The sequence below is a fragment of the Heliconius melpomene genome, chromosome 17 (genome assembly GCF_056956725.1).
Source record: "Heliconius melpomene rosina isolate 202511_hmr_F chromosome 17, ASM5695672v1, whole genome shotgun sequence".
Lineage (NCBI taxonomy): Eukaryota > Metazoa > Arthropoda > Insecta > Lepidoptera > Nymphalidae > Heliconius > Heliconius melpomene.
The window spans coordinates 15341574-15363953 of NC_140405.1; the positions used below are offsets into that span (position 1 = coordinate 15341574).

The following is a 22380-nucleotide window of genomic DNA, read 5'->3' on the forward strand; positions in this document are numbered from 1 at the left end:
TGCCTCAACGGGAGCGAGGCTTCTCGAACTGCCGGGTGCCAATACCGGAGAGAAGGCGGACGTTCTCGCGCAACATCTGCGGAGCGTCCTTAATGCTGGCGATGTGCAGGTCTCGAGGCCCACCAGGTGTGCTGAGCTGCGAGTATGTGGGCTCGATGACTCTGTGACATCGGAGGAGGTGGCGGCGGCTGTGAGTCGAGCAGGTGGCTGCGACGCTAGCGCCGTTAAGGTGGGTGAGATCCGCCAAGACCGGAATGGACTAGGCACTGCCTGGGTCCGCTGCCCAGTGGCAGCAGCGAAGAAAGTGAGCGGCGGAAGGCTGTTGGTCGGCTTTGTGTCGGCACGCGTGCAGTTACTGCAGCCTCGCGTCCTGCGCTGCTTCCGTTGCCACGAGGTAGGGCATGTCGCGGCAAATTGCAGGAGTGACAAGGACCGGAGTGCACACTGCTTTAGGTGCGGGAAACCAGGGCACAAGCAAAGTGGTTGTTCTGCTTCGGCGCATTGCCCTATTTGCGAGGACGCAAATAGGCCTGCGGATCACCTGGCAGGTGGAGCAGCGTGCGCGAAGATGTGCGCTCAATCGAGGAAGCGGAGAGGTGCGGCGAGACGAACAAGCAGAAGCCGACCTGAAGCCCCGACGCAGGGCGAGGAGCTGCAGCACATGGAGCAACAATAATGGCGCTCCCCGTGCTTCAGGCGAACATCAACCACTGTGCCAGAGCCCAAGACTTATTGGTCCAAAGCCTGGTGCAGTGGTCGATTCAGGTGGCAGTCGTTGCGGAGCCTTATAGCATTCCTGCGCGTGACAACTGGGTCGCAGACAACACCGGGGTGGTAGCTCTGGTCACCCAGATCGCTGCGGGCTCTCCGCCCTTTTCACGAGTAGAGAAGGGTGCGGGATGCGTCGCGGCACATGTCGGTGACCTAGTTGTCATAGGCGTCTACTTTTCCCCCAATCGAACTCTTGCAGAGTTCGAGGAATTCCTAATCCGGTTGGGGGAAATGGTGGAAAGACACCGTGCGGCGGAGGTCTTGGTCGCAGGAGACCTGAATGCGAAATCCAGCGTATGGGGCTCCGCAAGGACGGACGTACGTGGTGCGACACTGGAGGAGTGGATTGTTGCCACCGGTTTGTCAGTTCTCAACCGGGGGACTACAAACACGTGTGTGCGAAGGCAGGGCGGGTCCGTCGTGGACATAACGTTTGCGAGCCCTGTCCTAGCGCGCCGTGTTCAGGGCTGGCGAGTGCTGAATGATGTGGAGACTCTCTCGGACCATCTCTACATCCAATATGAGATCTCCACACATTCAGCGGCGCAGTCAGCCCCCAGTCCAACTTCGGGAGAGTTCGGACCGCGGTGGCGACTTGGGTGTCTCGACAGAGAACTCCTGGAGGAGGCTGCGATAGTGCAGGCCTGGCTGCCCCAGAGTTTGGCGTCTGTGGAAGACGCTGCCACCTGGGCGCAGAGGGCTATGACGCGTATCTGCGACGCGTCTATGCCCCGTTCCAGGCACCGCCCTCAGCGGCGACAAGTGTACTGGTGGTCGGGAGAGATCGCTCAATTGCGTGTCATCTGCATTGAGGCGAGACGCCAGTACACGCACTATCGCAGGCGGGTACGCCGAGAGGAAGAGGAGGAGGAACGGCGGTACCGCACGTACGTCGAGGCGCGGAAAGCGCTACAGGAAGAAATCGGTCGTTCGAAAGCAGAATCTAACGACCGATTGATCGCGGGGATAGACGGGGATCCGTTCGGAACGCCGTATCGCATGGTGTGCGGCAAACTCCGGACGTGGGCTCCGCCCTTGACGCAGTCGCTCCAACCGGACGTTCTCCGAGGAGTGCTGACGTCGTTGTTCCCGCAGCGGGCCAATTTTACACCACCAACCATGGCCCGCCCTGTAACGCAGGAGGAGGAAGTGGACAGTGTCGCACCACCGGTGGATGAGACGGAGCTCGAAGAAGCTTTACGCCGATCTCGGCTCAAGAGCACCGCCCCAGGCATGGATGGCGTTCCCGGCCGGGCGCTGACTCTGGCCCTTACCATCCTTGGGCCCAGAGTGCGAGGGCTATTCTCTGCCTGTCTGGCTCAAGCCATAATTCCACAGCGGTGGAAGACAGGCAGGCTAGTCCTCATCAAGAAGGAGGGTCGCCCGGCGGATTCAGCCACCGCCTACAGGCCCATCGTGCTCTTGAGCGAGATCGCCAAGCTCTTCGAGCGTGTTGTAGCCAGGAGGCTACAACACCACTTGGAGGGGTCAGGTCCGGACCTCTCGGACCAGCAGTATGGCTTCCGCAGGGGGCGATCGACGGTGGATGCCATACTGGAGGTGAAGTCCCATGCGCAGGATGCGGTGGCCCTGGGCGATGGAGTTTTGGCGGTGTCTTTAGACATCGCCAACGCCTTCAACTCCCTGCCCTGGCCCTGCATTAAGGAGGCACTTTTATACCACCGTGTGCCTCCATACCTGCGCCGCGTCATCGGGGCTTACCTGTCCGGGAGGTCTGTGACCTTTCCGGCTCCTGGAGGAGGTTGGGAGGAGTATGAGGTGTCGGCCGGTGTTCCACAAGGATCGGTGCTGGGTCCGATCCTCTGGAACATCGGATACGACTGGGTGCTGCGAGGCGGTACCCTGAGGGGGATAAAGGTCCTCTGCTACGCCGACGACACGCTGGTCTTGGCACAGCAGAGGACCTATCGGGAGGCGGCGGTCCTCGCGACCGCTGGCGTAGCGGAGATTGTCGGCCGCATAAAGCGGCTTGGTCTGGAAGTCGCCTTGAACAAGTCCGAGGCGTTATACTTCCATGCTCCTCGTAAGGGCCCACCACCTGATGCCCACATCGTCGTCGGTGGCGTCAACATAGACGTCAAAAGGAGCATGAAGTACCTCGGACTTGTTCTGGACGGTCGGTGGAGTTTTCGGGGCCACTTCACATCCTTGGCCCCGAAACTGATGAAGACAGCGGCGGCACTGGCGCGCCTTTTGCCCAATGTGGATGGGCCGAGCGCCACTAGCCGTCGGCTGTACACCGGAGTGGTCAGGTCGATGGCCCTCTACGGTGCTCCCGTCTGGGCGGACGCCCTGGATCGGCACAACATCACCCTGCTGCGACGTACGCAGAGGGTGATGGCCATCCGGGCGATACGGGGGTACCGGACCATCTCCGGTGAGGTGGCGTGCGTGCTGGCTGGAGTCATGCCGTGGGATCTGGATGCTCTGTCTCTGGCGTCGGTCTATTGCCGGCGTCGAGGCCTAGCGTCCGGGGAACCGGCAAGCCAGGCACGCACTGAGGAGGTGCGGGTAGCCGCAATGGAGTTGTGGGAAACTCGGCTGGCAACACCAACTGCCGGCCTGAGGACGATCGAGGCTGTTCGTCCAGTGTTCCGCCAGTGGTTAGCGCGGCGTCACGGCGTCCTAACCTTCCGCATGACACAGGTGCTCACGGGGCATGGCTGCTTCGGGGGTTACCTGTGTCGGATCGCCGGGAGGGAGCCCGACGCTCGCTGCCACCACTGCGACGACTGCCTCGATGAGACGGCCCAGCACACGTTGGAGGTGTGCTCAGCCTGGGCGTCTCAACGTCGCGCTTTGCGCGACGTCATAGGGGACGACCTTTCCCTGCCGGCCGTGGTCAAGGCTATGGCCGGCAGCGAGACGTCGTGGGATGCGGTCTCATTCTTCTGCGAGGCAGTGGTGCTCGAGAAGGAGTCGGCGGAACGGGCGAGGGAGGCTTTTGCCGAAGTCGCCATCCGCCGTAAGAGACCGGGTCGCCGGAGGGCGGCACACGATCGCCGCCTTCCGCCCTAATGTGCCAGAGGGCGGTCAGCTTGGGGAAGCTGACCGCCTACCAACCTGGCCCGAGTAGGCGCGCGCAGGTTGCTCCCGCGCGCTACTCCGAGCAGGCCGTCGAGGGTGCCCACACACCCTTGACTCCGCGACGTGCCTTGCAGGCTCCCGCCGCCGCGTTTCGCGGAAGACTCACGTCCCCGTGTCACGCGGCCAGTGGCGGTCGAGGAGGAGCACCGTGAGGTTTTAGTGGGTATTGGGATCGGCCTTCAGCCGGTCCACGAGTCCCACATAACCCGCTCGAGTCCCCACTCGGGCCGGTATCCGTAAAAGGATTTCCTCACGTTAAAAAAAAAAAAAAAAAAAAAAAAAAAAAAAAAAAAAAAAAAAAAAAAAAAAAAAAAGGTTAGGTTAGGTTAGGTTAGGTTAGGTTAGGTTAGGTTGGGGTGCTTGGTCGGATAACCTCCTCGTGTGTTCGCTCGCTGTTGGCCCTTTCTCGAATGCTTGTCATTCGGGGGGGACGAACAGCGTTGCGGGCCGGTGCACCCTGGGCGGCGAGTAATTGGTGCCTACAGGATTCGTCCTTGGGTAATGATTGCTCGCTGGCTAATAATCCGACGTGGTTCTCCGCGTGTCCTCTGTCATGCAGAGGCCACAGTGTGAGGAACCGGAGGGCGCGCGTGGCGTGTACTCACCCTACCGCCACGCAGGTGCAGTGATGTGCCAGCGCCGAATATATCGGAACTCCACTCTTGGTTGCGGTCATGTCTCGTAATCAGGAGTGGAACCGAGGGCCTTGCCTTTATCGGCCGGGCTGCGAGGAAGAAAACCTCTATAAAAAATTACCCCAACCCAAGCGGCGAAGCAGCGCGAGGGGTTCATGGCTGATGGGGAGATCAGTCGCTACTGCTGGTCCCGCCAGGGTACCGGCCGACACCCTGGCGTAATAGGCTTATCCGAGTACAGGGGGCACTGCTCGGATGGACCGTTTTTCCCCCATACTCGTGGGATCAACATGGATATTTTAAATAAAAACAAAAATGATGAAGTGGAGTGCGTTGAGCCCGAGGAGGGCGGTGATAGGAGATTGCCTGAGAAGGCCGGAGTAGTGGTGCTCGGGGTAGAGCAAGTTGTTGGAGTTGTTGCGGCGTCACAGGGTGAACATCGGAGAGTGTCTGTGTCGAGTGGCGTTGCGGAAGGGCCAGATGGTAGTGGCCAGTTCAGAGTTGGAGTGAAGGAACCAAGAGTGGTTCTAAGCAGGTTGGACATTGGTGACGGCATGTCGACCGTTGGCAGTGTCAGGTCGAGACGAGGGTCCGGGTCGTCATATGGACGGCTGTGGGGAGCGTCAGAGTCTAAGGACTCTGACACCGAGAGTTTTGTGTCGATGACTTCTCAGAGGTCGAAACTGCAGACACAATATTTGAAGGAGAGGAGGAAGAGACCTCGGAAACTGAGTGGCCAATCAGGGTCCTCCGGTGAAGGAGAGAGTGACAGACCGGCGTCGAAAGTGGCGGCCAAGAAAGGAGGGAAACGACGGGCCATTACAGAGGCCGAAAAAGCCCTTAAGGCGGCTAAAAAGGAGGAGTTGATACGTAGGACTGAAAGCGAAGTGGAAGACAGTACTTCGACTCTACGGTCTAACTTTAGACTATCAGGCATGTCTCTGGAGTCCAACAAAGAACAGGACGAAACCAGACTTGCATCCGACCTTCATCACAAGGTGGCTGATAGCCTAGAGATTATAAGGAAGGTTGCCACTAAATCCGGCAACTTAAAGGGTACCTTCACCAGGGCCCTAAAGGAGGCGGCAAAATCCATAGGAATGGCGGTGGATGAGCTGGCACAGCGTACGGCAACGGAGGAGGTGGCACAGTTGCGCGCCCACAATAAAAAGCTGCGCTACGAAATGTCGGAGTTGCGGAATGAGGTCGGTCTTTTACGGGCTGACCTTCAGAAGCAGAGGAGCCAAGAAGTGGTACCTGAGAAGGTTGTGCCTGGGCGTTCCGACGAGCTAATGCGCTCGATTATGATGGAAGTCGGAACCATGGTCAGCGCCAGGATGGAGGGTCTCGAGAGTAGACTTCTTCCGGCGAAGAGCATGCGCCCTCCGTTGGCTGCATCAAAGGGTGCTAATAAAGCGGTTGCCACAACATCGGCGAGGGCAGAGGCCATGACGACAACCACGCTCATGGCTCCCGCGAACCCTGCTCCCAAAAGAGGCCCTATGCCAGAGAGTGGCAAAAGTAAGGGCAAGGGAAAGGGGAAGGGCAAAAAGACCCTACAGGTTCCACAGCCACGCCCTTTACCAGCTGCGCCGGCTGACATGACGGAGGGATGGAACGTGGTTGCCAGAAAGGGCAGTAAGAAGAAGGTTGCTGTTGCTCAGCAGACCAAGGGAACGAAGAGTGATAAGCCGTCAAAGGCATCTAAAGTGCCAAGGCTTAGACAGCCACGGTCGGCTGTTGTGGCGCTAAAGCTCCAACCGGGTGCGGTGGAGAGCAACGTCACTTACAGCCAAGTGCTCACCCAGCTCAAAGACAAAATAGACCTCGGTGAGATGGGCATAAATGACATGAGGTTTAGGGTGGCCTCGACTGGTGCGAGGTTACTGGAGCTTCCGGGGGTGAACTCGGGTGAGAGGGCCGATGCTCTTGCCCAAAGACTGCGAAGCGTGCTGAACGAGAGCGAGGTCCAGGTCACAAGACCCACAAAATGCGCGGAGCTGCGTGTGAGTGGGCTTGATGATTCTGTGACATCAGATGAGGTAGCGGCAGCTGTCAGCAGAGTCGGTGGCTGTAATGTCGACGCCATCAAGGTGGGGGAAGTGCGGCGTGATCGTGCTGGCCTTGGCACTGCCTGGGTCCGCTGTCCGGTGGTAGCTGCCAAGAAGGTCAGTGCAGGGCGACTTTTGGTTGGATTTGTGTCGGCGAAGGTGACACTGCTGCAACAGCGAGTCCTGAGGTGCTACCGATGCCTCGAAACAGGACATGTAGCAGCAAAGTGTAGCGGTGTAGATCGGAGCTCTAACTGCTTCAGATGTGGACGTACCGGGCATAAACAAGCCACGTGCTCGGATGCTCCACACTGCCCGGCGTGCGAGGATGCACAGAGACCTGCGGGCCATTTAGCTGGCAGTGCAACCTGCGCAAAAGTCTGTGCACAGCATAAGCGTAGAAAAGGCGCGAGAGGAGAGGCGGCGAGACCCACAAGTCAAGCCCAACCTGACGCCCAATCTAGGGCCGCGGAGGAGGAGCCTATGGTCGATTAATAATGGCTGAACGTGTTCTGCAGGCGAACATCAACCACTGTGCCAGAGCCCAAGACTTATTGGTCCAAAGCTTGGCGCAGTGGTCGATACAAGTGGCGGTTGTTTCGGAGCCCTACAGCGTTCCCGACAGAGACAACTGGGTAGCCGACAACACCGGGGTGGTGGCTGTGATCACCCAGGTCGCCGCGGGCTCCCCGCCTTTCTCACGAGTAGAGAGGGGTGCGGGATGCGTCGCCGCACTTGTCGGCAACCTCGTTGTCGTAGGGGTCTACTTTTCCCCCAATCGAACTCTTGCGGAGTTTGAAGAGTTTCTCATTCGATTGGGGGAAATGGTAGAACGATTTCGTCCGGCGGAGGTGTTGGTGGCCGGCGATCTCAACGCGAAGTCCAGCGTGTGGGGCTCCGCAACGACGGATGTGCGTGGTGTGACGCTGTCCGAGTGGGTGATTGCCACCGGTTTGTCGGTGCTCAACCGGGGGACGACAAACACGTGCGTGCGAAGGCTGGGCGGATCCGTCGTGGACGTTTCGTTCGCGAGCCCGGCCCTAGCGCGTCGTGTTCGGGGTTGGCGAGTGCTGGATGATGTGGAGACTCTCTCGGATCACCTTTACATCTCTTACGAGATCTCCACACATTCAGCGGTGCAACCAACCCCCAGTCCAAACTCGCGAGAGTGCGGACCGCGGTGGCAATTGGGTCGCCTCGACAGGCAATTGTTGGAGGAGGCCGCGATAGTGGAATCCTGGCTGCCCCAGAGCTTGGCGTCTGCAGAAGACGCCGCATCCTGGGCGCAGGGGGCGCTGACGCGTATTTGTGACGCGTCAATGCCCCGTTCCGGGCGCCGTCCTCATCGGCGGCAGGTGTACTGGTGGTCGTGGGAGATCGCGCAACTGCGTACCATCTGCGTTGCGGCGAGACGCCAGTACAGCCACTATCGCAGGCGGGTACAGAAGGTACGGGAGGAGGAAGACCGACTGTACCAATTGTATGTCGAGGCGAGAACGCGGTTGCAGGAGGAGATCGGTCGTGTGAAAGGCGAGTCACACGACCAGATGCTCGCGGGAATAGACCAAGACCCGTTTGGCACGCCTTACCGTATGGTACTTGGCAAGCTACGGGCTTGGGCTCCGCCACTGACGCAGACACTCCGACCGGACATTCTCCGAGGGGTTCTGTCGTCACTGTTCCCGCAGCGGGCCAACTTTTCACCACCTTCAATGGCCCGCCCTGCACCGCAAGAGGAGGAGGACAGCGTCGCACCACAGGTGGAGGAGGAGGAGCTGGAGGAAGCAGTTCGCCGATCTCGCGGCAAGAGCACCGCACCCGGCCTTGATGGCGTTCCCGGGAGGGCGTTAACTCTGGCCCTTAACATCCTTGGGCCCAGAGTGAGAGGACTATTCTCTGCCTGTCTGGCTCAAGCCATAATTCCACAGCGGTGGAAGACAGGCAGGCTAGTCCTCCTTAAGAAGGAGGGTCGCCCGGCGGACTCGGCCTCGGCCTACAGGCCAATTGTGCTCTTGAGCGAGATTGCCAAACTCTTCGAGCGAGTTGTGACGAGGAGGTTGCAGCGTCACTTGGAGCGGACAGGTCCGGACCTCTCGGACCTCCAGTATGGCTTCCGCAGGGGGCGCTCGACGGTGGATGCCATACTGAGGGTGAAGTCCCATGCGCAGGATGCGGTGGCCCTGGGCGATGGAGTCTTGGCGGTGTCTTTAGACATCGCCAACGCCTTTAACTCCCTGCCCTGGCCCTGCATTGAGGAGGCACTTATCTATCACCGAGTGCCTCCATACCTGCGCCGCGTCATCGGGGCTTACCTGTCCGGGAGGTCCGTGACGTTTCCGGCGCCTGGAGGAGGATGGGAGGCGTATGAAGTGTCGTGCGGTGTTCCACAGGGCTCGGTTCTCGGGCCACTCCTGTGGAACATCGGGTACGACTGGGTGTTGAGAGGCGACACCCTACGAGGAGTTGGAGTTCTCTGCTACGCCGACGACACGCTGGTCTTGGCGCAGCAGAGGACTTATCGCGAGGCTGCGGTGCTCGCGACGGCCGGAGTGGCCGACGTCGTCGGCCGAATTAGAAGATTGGGTTTGGAGGTTGCCCTGAATAAGTCCGAGGCATTATACTTCCATGCTCCTCGAAAGGGCCCACCGGCAGATGCCCACATCGTCGTCGGTGGCGTCCGAATCGACGTCAAGAGGAGTATGAAGTACCTCGGACTTGTTCTAGACGGTCGATGGAGTTTCCGGGGCCACTTTACATCCTTGGCCCCGAAACTGTTGAAGACAGCGGCGGCATTGGCGCGCCTTTTGCCCAACGTCGATGGGCCGAGCGCCTCTAGCCGTCGGCTGTACACCGGAGTGGTCCGATCGATGGCGCTCTATGGTGCCCCCGTATGGGCGGACGCCCTGGATCGGCACAACATCACTCTGCTGCGACGTGCGCAGAGGGTGATGGCCATCCGGGCGATACGGGGGTACCGGACCATCTCCGGTGAGGTGGCGTGCGTGCTGGCTGGAGTCATGCCGTGGGATCTGGATGCTCTGTCTCTGGCGTCGGTCTATTGCCGGCGTCGAGGCCTAGCGTCCGGGGAACCGGCTAGCCCAGCACGCGCCGAGGAGGAGCGGGAAGCCGCATTAGAAGTGTGGGAATCCCGGCTGGCGACACCATCTGCCGGCCGGTTGACGATCGAGGCGGTTCGTCCAGTTTTCCGCCAGTGGTTAGCGCGGCGTCACGGCGTCCTAACCTTCCGCACCACACAGGTGCTCACGGGGCATGGCTGCTTCGGGGGTTACCTGTGTCGGATCGCTGGGAGGGAGCCCGACGCTCGCTGCCACCACTGCGACGACTGCCTCGACGAGACGGCCCAGCACACATTGGAGGTGTGCACAGCCTGGGCGTCTCAACGTCGCGCTTTGCGCGACGTCATCGGGGACGACCTTTCCCTGCCGGCCGTGGTCAAGGCCATGGCCGGTAGCGAGACGTCGTGGGACGCGGTCTCATCCTTCTGCGAGGCAGTGGTGCTCGAGAAGGAGTCGGCGGAACGGGCGAGGGAGGCTTTTGCCGAAGTCGCCATCCGCCGTAAGAGACCGGGTCGCCGGAGGGCGGCACACGACCGCCGCCTTCCGCCCTAATGTGCCAGAGGGCGGTCAGCTTGGGGAAGCTGGCCGCCTACCAACCTGGCCCGAGTAGGCGCGCGCAGGTTGCTCCCGCGCGCTACTCCGAGCAGGCCGTCGAGGGTGCCCACACACCCTTGACTCCGCGACGTGCCTAGTAGGCTCCCGCCGCCGCGATTCGTGGACGATTCTAGTCCCCGCGTCTCGCGGCCTATGGCGGTCGAGGAGGAGCACCGTGAGGTTTTAGTGGGTATTGGGATTGGCCTTCAGCCGGTCCACGAGTCCCACATAACCCGCTCGAGTCCCCACTCGGGCCGGTATCCGTAAAAGGATTTCCTCACGTTAAAAAAAAAAAAAAAAAAAAAAAAAAAAAAAAAAAAAAAAAAAAAAAGGTTAGGTTAGGTTTTTTGGGAGTTGAAGCCCATGACTTAATTTAAAAATTACAATTATCCAGTCTCTTTCTCGACCGCAGCCCTCGCTAAGGGATACGGGCGACCGGGGTCGATCGAGCAGACTTGATGGACTTAATAAAATTTTAGTGACTTATAAATCTTTATATAACTTTTCTATGGACTTCAAAATAAATTTAAGACACAATTTTTAATATAAGAACATTAATTGAGACACTCCGTTTACACACACACAGAAAATTCGATTTACACTTATCTTGTTACTTGTTACTGTATATACAAACTAATTTCTAACTTAAGATTAATTAGATGTAACGTTATGAATATTATCTATATTTACACTTGTATATATATATCCTTTCTTTTTTTTTTTTTTTTTTTTTTTTTTTTTTTTTTTTTTTTTTTTTTTTATTATTATTATTGTATTTATTTACTATATATATTTTATATTTTGTATATATATCTGTTTTTCTCTTTTTTTTATTTTTTTTTTTATTTTTTTTTTTTTTTTTTTTTTTTTTTTTTTTTATCTTAACTGTACAATACTCTTTAGAACTAGAAGTATAATATTATAATTATACATATTAGTAGAACGTTACTGAACATATTTATATTTTAAAAGTAAACATATAATAAACATATTTTTGATAACAACATGAGTTGGGATACACTTATCTCTATTTTTAACTATTGTGTGTAAACGGTGATTAATAACTTAAATTATAACATATTTACAGTTTCATGCGAATGTTTATGCCAATTGAAGGCGCCTTTGGCTTTAAGTAACAAAAATTGAATCATATAATGTATGTGCATTTTTAAAAATTAAATATTAAACAAAATTAAAATTAACAAAAATTTAAACATTTTAAAATTAGAAGAGAAAATAAATATTATGTACCATAATCGATTTTGCTCCTTATTTGACTAGACAGATGTACTATAGTGGGACAAATGGATGAAATAGCAGAGTGCTCGGTATTTATTTTACTGTTGGTTTTAAAATTATATTTAGTGCAATTATAACAAATAGGACTTTTTTCACTTGAAATGTGTGGGCAATTAGGGGCTTGATGTGTAGTGTCTGCACATTGCGAACAAGGTCTGCAGTCAGACACACAGTTTTTGCTGATGTGCCCAAACTGCAGACACTTGTAGCATTGGATGAAGGGAGAGAAGTCTCCCACAAAAACTTTTTGGTGGTCGACGTTAATACGACCCAATTGAATAGCCTCGCGATATACCGCGGGATGAACAATAAATACGGCATTATATAGATTAGGGTTCCTGTTATTGTTACGTTTAAATCTTAATTTGAGATCATCCGGTTGTTTTATTAATGCGCTGATACTGGGGTTCTGTAAAGTAATAATTGAGGTCAAATCCTCAAGAGGAATGTCATTCGACACTCCTTTGAGGATTAACATAGGGCGGAGCTTATTCGCCGGCACTGCTGTAATTGAGGTGGATTCTTTTAGCTGATTCAAGGTTTCTTGGCACTGAGACTCATTGGCGAACTCTACTCTGACTTTATTGTTAGAAATGGCTTTGACTCTGGTGGGGGCGTAATTTTTGTTTCTAAAGGAGATACTTTTCTTGAATTTATTTATTGTGTTTGGTTGTTCTTCGGAAGATTCTAGAGGGGATATGACTATTGCCGGCTTATATTGCGATTTTGGTGTTTTATCGGGGGGGGTTCTGGAAGATACAACCTGTGCGAAGGAGGGGCCTGAACCAGCTAAAAGTTCCTCCTTTATTTCTACCTTAAACTTGGCCATCTCTTCCTTCATAGCAGAGACAATCTCTTCTCTGAGAGCAGTGTTATCCACAACAGGAGCAGGAGTGGGGGCAGAAGCCGGAGGGTCGGGGATTGAATTTAAATTTTTGGGCTCTAGTTGTGATTCTAGGAAAATATCTGCAGCTATTCCAATTTCCTCAGCGGCTTCGATAATAAACCGTTTATTGATAGAGGTTACGCTTTTATTTTCATGTACCGCCTGGATGATTTGTCTGGCTAAAGTGTTAATAACACTGCTCATAGAGCGAACGTCTTTTACTGCCGCAGCCTTTACTGGAAGGTCCTTACGCTGCATTTTGTCGGCCTTTTTAGTTCTAGGTTTAAGTTTGGGCTTGGGAAGTGTTTCTGACCCTACATCCTCTGTTTCTCCGTCAGAAGACATTGCTAACATAAGTGATTCAATATCCGGGGAGCTGCATCTGCTGTCAGGTGATTGAGCAGCTCCAGAAACGGGGGTGATGGGATCCTGTCGACTTGTCCCGGCTTCCGAGGAAGCCTGAGGCAAAGTCTTTTTCTTTGTACTGATAGGCGTTTGAAACATTCTTTTATAATCCATTTTTATAATTAAAACAACAAACAATAATTCTACAAAAAGTTAGCGCAGTCTAGAAAGAGAACAGAGGCAGGTAAGTACAGGTAAGTGGGTGGTTTTGAGAGCTATACTCGAAAAACCCTAAAAACGTCAACAATACTACGAGATAACGCAGGAATTACAAAATTAAATATTAAATAATTAAATAAAATACTAAAATCAGAGAGTAACATCAAAGCCTAACATTAAATACTAAACAAAACGACAAAATATATATTTTTTAATTTTTCTAAGAAGATATTTAAAATACAAAATTAAAGTTAACAAAAATTATTAAAATTATGGTACAGCTGCTTACATAAACCGTGCACAAATTATATTTGCTCTATTGTATATTTTCCAACAAAAGAAACAGAAGAAAAGAAATAATTAAGTTTTATATTTTAAATATTTATGGTAGTGCACGAACGTTCATATTTTGCTTAATAGAATGCTCCAAGTTAACAGCTGCCGACTTTCTCCAAACAATAGTTCGAGCACTGATTCTACCTACACACGCGAATCTGACCCTTATATCTCACATAACAAAGTTCAAATTCGGGCTGGACAACTGGACAACTCAAGGACAACTGGAGTTTATGACACTGTTTTGTATAGAGATGTTTTGTATAGACTTTTGCTAAGAAAATATTTAAAATTTAAAATTAAAGTTACCAAAAATTATTAAAATAATGAATTATACTACTATTTACTATATTATTAAACCTAAAACAAACACCCATAAATCAATATATCAATAAAATTTACTAATTCTAATATATTTGTACAAAACTAATTTATAAACAATTAAACTTAACTATTTAGTATGGAGATCGATGTTACGTAATTAGATTTGAAAAATCACTTTTTTATTTACAGTCGGATTTTAATTCTGTTTTTTCTAATTGGTTGGATAGGTATAAAAAATGATCTTTACAAAGTATCAATATTTTAGGTAGTTGTTTTAGGTATTAAATGTACATTTAAAGATTTAAGAAAAATTTCGGTGTGACCGCACTTAATACTATTGTTAATAACTAATTCAATTATTGTCCAAAAAAATCTGAAACTTTACACTATTGTTCTTCATTAAATTGTCTGTACGGTGAAATAATAAAAAATTGGGGTTGTCGATATAAAATTAATTTTACAGACCTTGAAACTTAATATTTTCCCGAGGTGTGTCCGTTCTTCAGGTTTTTCTCAAATAACTCCGAATTTATTCACTTGATTTTAATTCTAAAAACACATTCTAAATAGTCACAACCAGGCGCATCGAACTACGTATAATACATAACTCTACTTCTCTCCGTTGCAAAGTTAGTCCAAAGGTCATCCAAGGTCAAACTTCACTAAATACTCTTATATCTTGAAAACGGGAAGTAGGAAAATTCTAAAAATTTGCAGGGACATGTGGGAGAACTATATGCACTGGATTATTAAATAAAAAAAAGTAGGGTTACCGATCTCGTTTCTCCGCCGCACGCGAAAAACAGAGATTTTTGGTACACTTTTTCACTATTTTTCACTAAAAACTCCGGTTATTCTGAAACTATTTGTCCGATTTTAATTATTTTTGTAAATATATGTAAATGAAAGTCTCTTCTAGCACTATGCAAAAGTTTATCTAGATAAAAATTAGTTTACTATTTTTAATCACTTTTTAAAACTAGTTTGAGCGTATTTCGCTAATAAATGCACAGTTTTTCCAAGTTTTTTCACATTTCCACTTATCCGATTTTCACAGTTTTTTCACTAACTTGTAGGGTAATTAAGCGCGCAACTTTTGACACATTTCACATATTTTTACGATGATTATTTCAAAACTTATGATTTTTTTTTGTCATAACTTAGCCGTATTTTTGGCCTGGGAGGCCGCGGAAGCGACCGTTCACGACGCGAGCTCAGCCCAGACTGGTTAGGTTAGGTTAGGTTAGGTTAGGTTAGGTTCCCAAGGGAGTTGCTGGTCTCCTACTGGGCGCGTCCCCCGGTGGCGGATAGGGGAAACCACTCGCACTTGCGGGCGAGTGGACCGGGAATTTATTCCCGGCGCGGACCAAAACCAGCTAGGCATGGGCGTGTCTTTAGTCCATTGTTATGGACACGGCCTAGGGGAGCACACCCCGACAGAAAAGCCCGCTGTGGAACAGCAAAAACTTAACATGTCGGTACAGCAGAATTTTGTTTTACCTCAGGAGGGTACCGGTCTCATCGAGATCGGAGAATCCCTCCGTGCTTCGGCACGCAAGCCCCACGAATCTGGGGGGGGCCAGACTGACCGATATGTTGCTGGGGAGGGGCCCGAGATGGGCGGAGTGAGTGTGGAGAAGGACGGAGGAGTAGTTGTGCCCGGGATGGGCGAAGCTGGTGTGGACGCTGAGAAGGGAGGAGTAGTTGTGAGCGTCGAGGGTGCGGGAGTGCACGAGAGGAGTGGTGCTCTGCTTGTTGAGCCAGAGGAGAGAGTTGTGGGAGTGACGAGGCCAAGGAGGGCCGATAGTCCGGCAATTTTGCCGACAGGAGGTGCGCTGAAGACGGCGCAAGTCGTGGTTGAACGACTGGACCTGGAGGAAATTGCCTCCATTATTAGTGGAAGGTCCAGGTCGTCGACTTTGTCGCGGAGTCGGTTCTGGGCGGGCTCGGAGTCAGACGCGGACAGTGTCATGTCCGTCGGCTCGACCAGTGCCAACGCGGTGGAGGGGAATAGGGCCGCATTCCGGAAGGACAGGAAGAGGCGCCGTAACAGAGAGGGCAACTCTGTGTCATCAAACGAGGATGAAGAGAAGGAGAAGCAAGCCAAAAGAAGCCAGGGCCCAACATCTATTCCTGGCAACAACATCGAGCTGGCTGTTGCTACAAAATCGCTCAGTGAGGCCAAGCGCGAAGAGCGTCGGTTGAGGGCGGAGGAGGAGGTCGCGACTCTCGCCGCAACAATTCAGAGCCGCGCGAGTTCCAGGCTCTCGGATGTGTCGCTCGAATATCGCCCCGACGAGCCTCTGGTCTCTGACTTGCATTGCCAGGTTTCTGATAGCCTGGCAGTTATTAACAGAGTCGCCAGCAAGTCAGGGAACCTAAAGGGTACCTTCACGAAGGCCCTGAAGGAGGCTGCCGGTGCGATATCCAAGGCTGTTAACACCTTGGCCAACAGGACCGCGTCGGAGGAAGTACATCTCCTCAGAGCCTCGAACACGCGGCTGCAGGCGGAATTGGCGGATCTGAGGGGGGAGTTTGCCCGCCTAAGAGCGGACGTGGAGCGCTCAAGGCCGGTGGAGGCGCCAAAGGCAACGGCGGAGTCTCTATCCGTCAATGACATAGTGCGCACTGTGATGGTGGAAGTGGGCACTATGGTCAGTACAAGGCTGGAGGCCTTCAAAGAGCGTCTCCCGCCGGAGAAGAGGTTGCGGCCACCACTAGCGGCCGACAAAAACAAGGAGGTGTGTCCGACACAGGCGAGAACTGAGCCCGTCGTGACCACGCTGATGGCGCCGGCTAACCCTGCGCCAAAGGGCCCGAAGGGGAAGAAGAAGAAGGGTGCGGGAAAGGTGCCTCCTAAATCAACGGCACCAGCTGAACCCCGACCGTTGCCTCCGGCTCCTACCAACCTAGCCGAGGGGTGGAATGTCGTGGCGAAGAGGGGGGCGAAGAAGAAGGCGACCCCTGCCGCGAAACCGGTGACGCAAAGTGCGAAGCGACCACAGAAAGCACCAAAGTTGCGCCGACCTAGGTCGCAGGTGGTGGTTCTCAAGGTGCAGCCAGCTGTCGCTGATAAGCTCACCTACACCGACGTGCTAACCCAGGTCAAAGAAAACATCAAGCTGGAGGACCTGGGTATTAGCGACCTTAGGTTCCGGGTAGCATCCACTGGCGCCAGAATGCTGGAGCTACCTGGTGCCAACTCTGGTGACAAGGCAGACGCTCTGGCGGAAAAGCTGCGCGGGGTTCTTCGCCCGGAAGAAGTGCAGGTGTCGAGGCCAGTAAAGTGTGCGGAGTTGAGGGTGAGTGGCCTCGACGACTCTGCAACTTCCGAGGACGTCATGGCCGCAATCAGCCGGGTTGGTGGCTGCGCGGCGGCCGACGTCAAAGTCGGTGAGATCCGTAAGGACCGGGCCGGCCTAGGCACAGCTTGGGTTCGCTGCCCTGTCGGGGCTGCGCAGAAGGTGAGTGGAAGTAGGCTCCTCGTGGGATTCGTCTCCGCGAGGGTGCAGCTGTTGCAGCCCCGCATCAAGCGTTGCTACCGCTGCCATGAAGTTGGTCACATGGCAGCAAAGTGCACCAGCGAAGTCGACCGAAGCAATCAGTGCTTCCGGTGTGGCCAACCCGGGCACCAACAGCGTGGGTGCTCGGCCGATATACACTGCCCGGTTTGCGAGGCGGCACAAAAGCCGGCTAATCATAAGGCAGGAAGTGCCGCCTGCGCCAAGTCTAGCGCCACCCACAAGAGGGGAAAGAAGAACGCACGAACGAGGCCGGAAGAGCTGGCTAGTTCGAGAGCCCAAGCCAGGGAAGGGGAGGTGCAACGGATGGAAATTAAGTAATGGATCTTCGTGTGTTGCAGGCGAACATAAACCACTGTGCCCGGGCCCAGGACTTATTGGTCCAAAGCCTGGCGCAGTGGTCTATCCAGGTGGCGGTTGTTTCGGAGCCCTACAGCGTTCCCGACAGAGATAACTGGGTAGCCGACAACACCGGGGTGGTGACTATTATCACCCAGGTCGCAGCGGGCTCTCCGCCCTTCTCACGAGTAGAGAGGGGTGCGGGATGCGTCGCAGCACTTGTCGGCGACCTAGTTGTCGTAGGGGTCTACTTTTCCCCCAATCGAACTCTTGCGGAGTTTGAAGAGTTCCTAATACGATTGGGGGAAATGGTAGAGCGATTTCGTCCGGCGGAAGTGGTGGTCGCGGGCGATTTCAACGCGAAGTCCAGCGTGTGGGGCTCCGCAACGACGGATGTGCGCGGTGTGACGCTGTCGGAGTGGGTTGTTGCCACCGGTTTGTCTGTGCTCAACCGAGGGACAAAGAACACGTGTGTGCGAAGGCTGGGCGGATCCGTCGTGGACGTTTCGTTCGCGAGCCCGGCCTTAGCGCGTCGTGTTCGGGGCTGGCGAGTGCTGGATGATGTGGAGACTCTCTCGGATCACCTTTACATCTTATACGAGATCTCCACACATTCGGCGGTGCAACCAGCCCCCTGTCCAAACTCGCGAGAGTACGGACCGCGGTGGCAACTGGGTCGTCTCGACAGGCAGTTGTTGGAGGAGGCCGCGATAGTGGAGTCCTGGCTGCCCCAGAGCTTGGCGTCTGCAGAAGACGCCGCATCCTGGGCGCAGGGGGCGCTGACGCGTATTTGTGACGCGTCAATGCCCCGTTCCGGGCGCCGCCCTCAACGGCGGCAAGTGTACTGGTGGTCGTGGGAGATCGCGCAACTGCGTAACACCTGCGTTGCGGCGAGACGCCAGTACAGCCACTATCGCAGACGGGTACAGAAGGTGCAGGAGGAGGAAGACCGACTGTACCGCGTCTATGTCGAGGCGAGAACGCAGCTGCAGGAGGAGATCGGTCGTGTGAAAGGCGAGTCGCACGACCGGTTGATCGCGGGGATAGACCAAGACCCGTACGGCACACCTTACCGAATGGTGCTCGGTAGGTTACGGGCTTGGGCACCACCACTGACGCAGACACTCCGACCGGACATACTCCGAGGGGTTCTGTCGTCGCTATTCCCGCAGCGGGCCAGTTTTGCACCACCCAGTATGGCCCGCCCTGCAGCGCGTGAGGAGGAGGAAGAGGAGGACGACGAGGACAGCGTCACACCACCGGTGGAGGAGGAGGAGCTCGAAGAAGCTGTACGCCGATCTCGGCTCAAGAGCACCGCCCCGGGCTTGGATGGCATTCCTGGCCGGGCGCTAACTCTGGCCCTGAACACCTTAGGGCCCAGAGTGCGAGGACTATTCACTGCCTGTCTGGCTCAAGCCATAATTCCACAGCGGTGGAAGACAGGTAGGTTAGTCCTCATCAAGAAGGAGGGTCGCCCGGCGGATTCAGCCTCCGCCTACAGGCCCATCGTGCTCTTGAGCGAGATCGCCAAGCTCTTCGAGCGTGTTGTAGCCAGGAGGCTACAACACCATTTGGAGGGGACAGGTCCGGACCTCTCGGACCACCAGTATGGCTTCCGTAGGGGGCGATCGACGGTGGATGCCATACTGGAGGTAAAGTCCTATGCGCAGGATGCGGTGGCCCGGGGCGATGGAGTCTTGGCGGTGTCTTTAGACATCGCCAATGCCTTTAACTCCCTGCCCTGGCCCTGCATTAAGGAGGCACTTTTACACCATCGCGTGCCTCCATACCTGCGTCGCGTCATCGGGGCTTACCTGTCCGGGAGGTCTGTGACCTTTCCGGCTCCTGGAGGAGGTTGGGAGGAGTTTGTTGTGTCGGCCGGTGTTCCACAAGGATCGGTGCTGGGTCCGATCCTCTGGAACATCGGGTACGACTGGGTGCTGCGGGGCGGCACCCTGAGGGGGATAAAGGTCCTCTGCTACGCCGACGACACGCTGGTCTTGGCGCAGCAGAGGACCTATCGGGAGGCAGCGGTCCTCGCGACGGCTGGAGTGGCGGAGGTGGTCGGCCGCATAAAGCGGCTGGGCTTAGAGGTCTCCCTCAACAAGTCCGAGGCAATCTACTTTCATGCTCCTCGAAAGGGCCCACCGGCAGATGCCCACATCATCGTCGGTGGCGTCAAGATTGACGTTGCCCGGAGCATGAAGTACCTCGGACTTGTTCTGGATGGTCGGTGGAGTTTTCGGGGCCACTTTACATCTTTGGCCCCGAAACTGTTGAAGACAGCGGCGGCACTGGCGCGCCTTTTGCCCAATGTGGATGGGCCGAGCGCCTCTAGCCGTCGGCTGTACACCGGAGTGGTCAGATCGATGGCGCTCTACGGTGCTCCCGTATGGGCGGACGCCCTGGACCGGCACAACATCACTCTGCTGCGACGTGCGCAGAGGGTGATGGCCATCCGGGCGATACGGGGGTACCGGACCATCTCCGGTGAAGTGGCGTGCGTGCTGGCTGGAGTCATGCCGTGGGATCTGGATGCTCGTTCTCTGGCGTCGGTCTATTGCCGGCGTCGAGGCCTAGTGTCCGGGGAACCGGCAAGCCAAGCACGCACTGAGGAGGCGCGGGAAGCCGCGGTTGAAATGTGGGAAACTCGGCTGGCAACACCATCTGCCGGCCTGAGGACGATCGAGGCTGTTCGTCCAGTGTTCCGCCAGTGGTTAGCGCGGCGTCACGGCGTCCTAACCTTCCGCATGACACAGGTGCTCACGGGGCATGGCTGCTTCGGGGGTTACCTGTGTCGGATCGCCGGAAGGGAGCCCGACGCTCGCTGCCACCACTGCGGCGACTGCCTCGATGAGACGGCCCAGCACACGTTGGAGGTGTGCTCAGCCTGGGCGTCTCAACGTCGCGCTTTGCGCGACGTCGTAGGGGACGACCTTTCCCTGCCGGCCGTGGTCAAGGCTATGGCCGGCAGCGAGACGTCGTGGGACGCGGTCTCATCCTTCTGCGAGGCAGTGGTGCTCGAGAAGGAGTCGGCGGAACGGGCGAGGGAGGCTTTTGCCGAAGTCGCCATCCGCCGTAGGAGACCGGGTCGCCGGAGGGCGGCACACGACCGCCGCCTTCCGCCCTAATGTGCCAGAGGGCGGTCAGCTTGGGGAAGCTGGCCGCCTACCAACCTGGCCCGAGTAGGCGCGCGCAGGTTGCTCCCGCGCGCTACTCAGAGCAGGCCGTCGAGGGTGCCCACACACCCTTGACTCCGCGACGTGCCTAGCAGGCTCCCGCCGCCGCGTTTCGTGGACGATTATAGTCCCCGCGTCTCGCGGCCAGTGGCGGTCGAGGAGGAGCACCGTGAGGTTTTAGTGGGTATGCGGACGGCCTACATCTGCCTAGTCCGCGAGTCCCACATAACCCGCTCGAGTCCCCATTCGAGCCGGTATCCGCAAAAGGATTTCCTCACGATAAAAAAAAAAAAAAAAAAAAAAAAAAAAAAAAAAAAAAAAAAAAAAAAAAAGGTTAGGTTAGGTTAGGTTAGGTTAGGTTAGGTTCCCAAGGGAGTTGCTGGTCTCCTACTGGGCGCGTCCCCCGGTGGCGGATAGGGGAAACCACTCGCACTTGCGGGCGAGTGGACCGGGAATTTATTCCCGGCGCGGACCAAAACCAGCTAGGCATGGGCGTGTCTTTAGTCCATTGTTATGGACACGGCCTAGGGGAGCACACCCCGACAGAAAAGCCCCACTGTGGAACAGTAACAAACATGTCGGACAAGCAGAATTGCAATTCATTACCCCAGGAGGGTTCCGGTCTCCACGAGGCCGGGGAATCCCTCCGTGCTACGGCACGCAAGCCCCACGAATCTGGGGGGGGCCAGCCTTGCCGATATGTTGCTGGGGAAGGGCCCGAGATGGGCGGAGTAGAGGGAGTGCCTGAGAAGGGCGGAGAAGTGGGAGTGCCTGTGACAGGCGGAGTAGAGATGCCTGTGGAAGGCGGAGAGTTGCAGGAGACTGTGGAGGTGTTGGAAGAGGTGCCTCATAACAGCGGAGGTGTCCTGAAGGAAGCGAGGGTCGTGGTTGAGAGGTTGGACCTGAGCGAAGGAGTGACGATTGCGTCCGACGATGCGAGATCGAGACGTGAGTCCATCTCGTCTGCGGGAAGGTTCTGGGGGGTGCCTGGGTCGAAGGGCTCGGATACGGAGAGCCTCACCTCGGTCGATTCGCGGTCAAAGACCGTAAGGGCGTCTTTCCTGAAAGACGGAAGGAAGCGGCCCAGACGTAGGAGCGACGAATCCGGTTCTTCTGGAGAGGGAGTGTCGGACAGACCAGCGCCGAAAATCGCGGCTGGCAGGAGAGGGAAAGGACGGCCCACGACAACGGGACTATGTGAAGTGCAGGCTGAGGCCAGGAAGGCAAAATTGGAGGAACGTCGGCTTAGGGCAGAGGAAGAAGTGGCGCAAAGAACCCTAGCTGTGCAAAGCAACACAAACTTGGCTTTGTCCAGTATGTCGTTGCTCTCGGATTTGGACTTGGAGGAGTCGAGGCTAACCTCAGACCTGAAAGGTCAGGTAGCAGAAAGTCTGGCGATCATCCAAAAGGTTGCCAGCAAATCCGGAAATTTGAAGGGCACATTTACGAAGGCCCTGAAGGAGGCAGCTAAGTCTATAGCTGTGGCTGTGGACACGCTCGCTCAGCGAACAGTGACCGAGGAGGTCGCCACACTGCGAGCACACAACACCAAGCTGCAACAGGAGATGAAGGACATGCAAAGTCAGGTCAGTCTTTTACGGGCTGACCTTGATCGCAGTCGCCCACAGGAGAATAGGGGTGCGGAGCAGCAGATCCAGAAGAGACCTGGCAAACCATCTGCTAGTGAGAAGTTCGT

The 22380-nt window shown here is 54.7% G+C and overlaps 1 protein-coding gene across 1 annotated transcript; it reads left to right on the plus strand.

Moving 5' to 3' along the window:
• Positions 1 to 675: 675 nt before the first annotated feature.
• On the plus strand, positions 676 to 2819 carry LOC146530585 (uncharacterized). The gene is made up of 2 exons (XM_085201281.1): positions 676 to 2002; positions 2689 to 2819. The coding sequence occupies exons 1-2, from the start codon at positions 676 to 678 to the stop codon at positions 2817 to 2819; spliced, it is 1458 nt and encodes a 485-aa protein (XP_085057407.1).
• The last annotated feature ends 19561 nt before the right edge of the window (positions 2820 to 22380 follow it).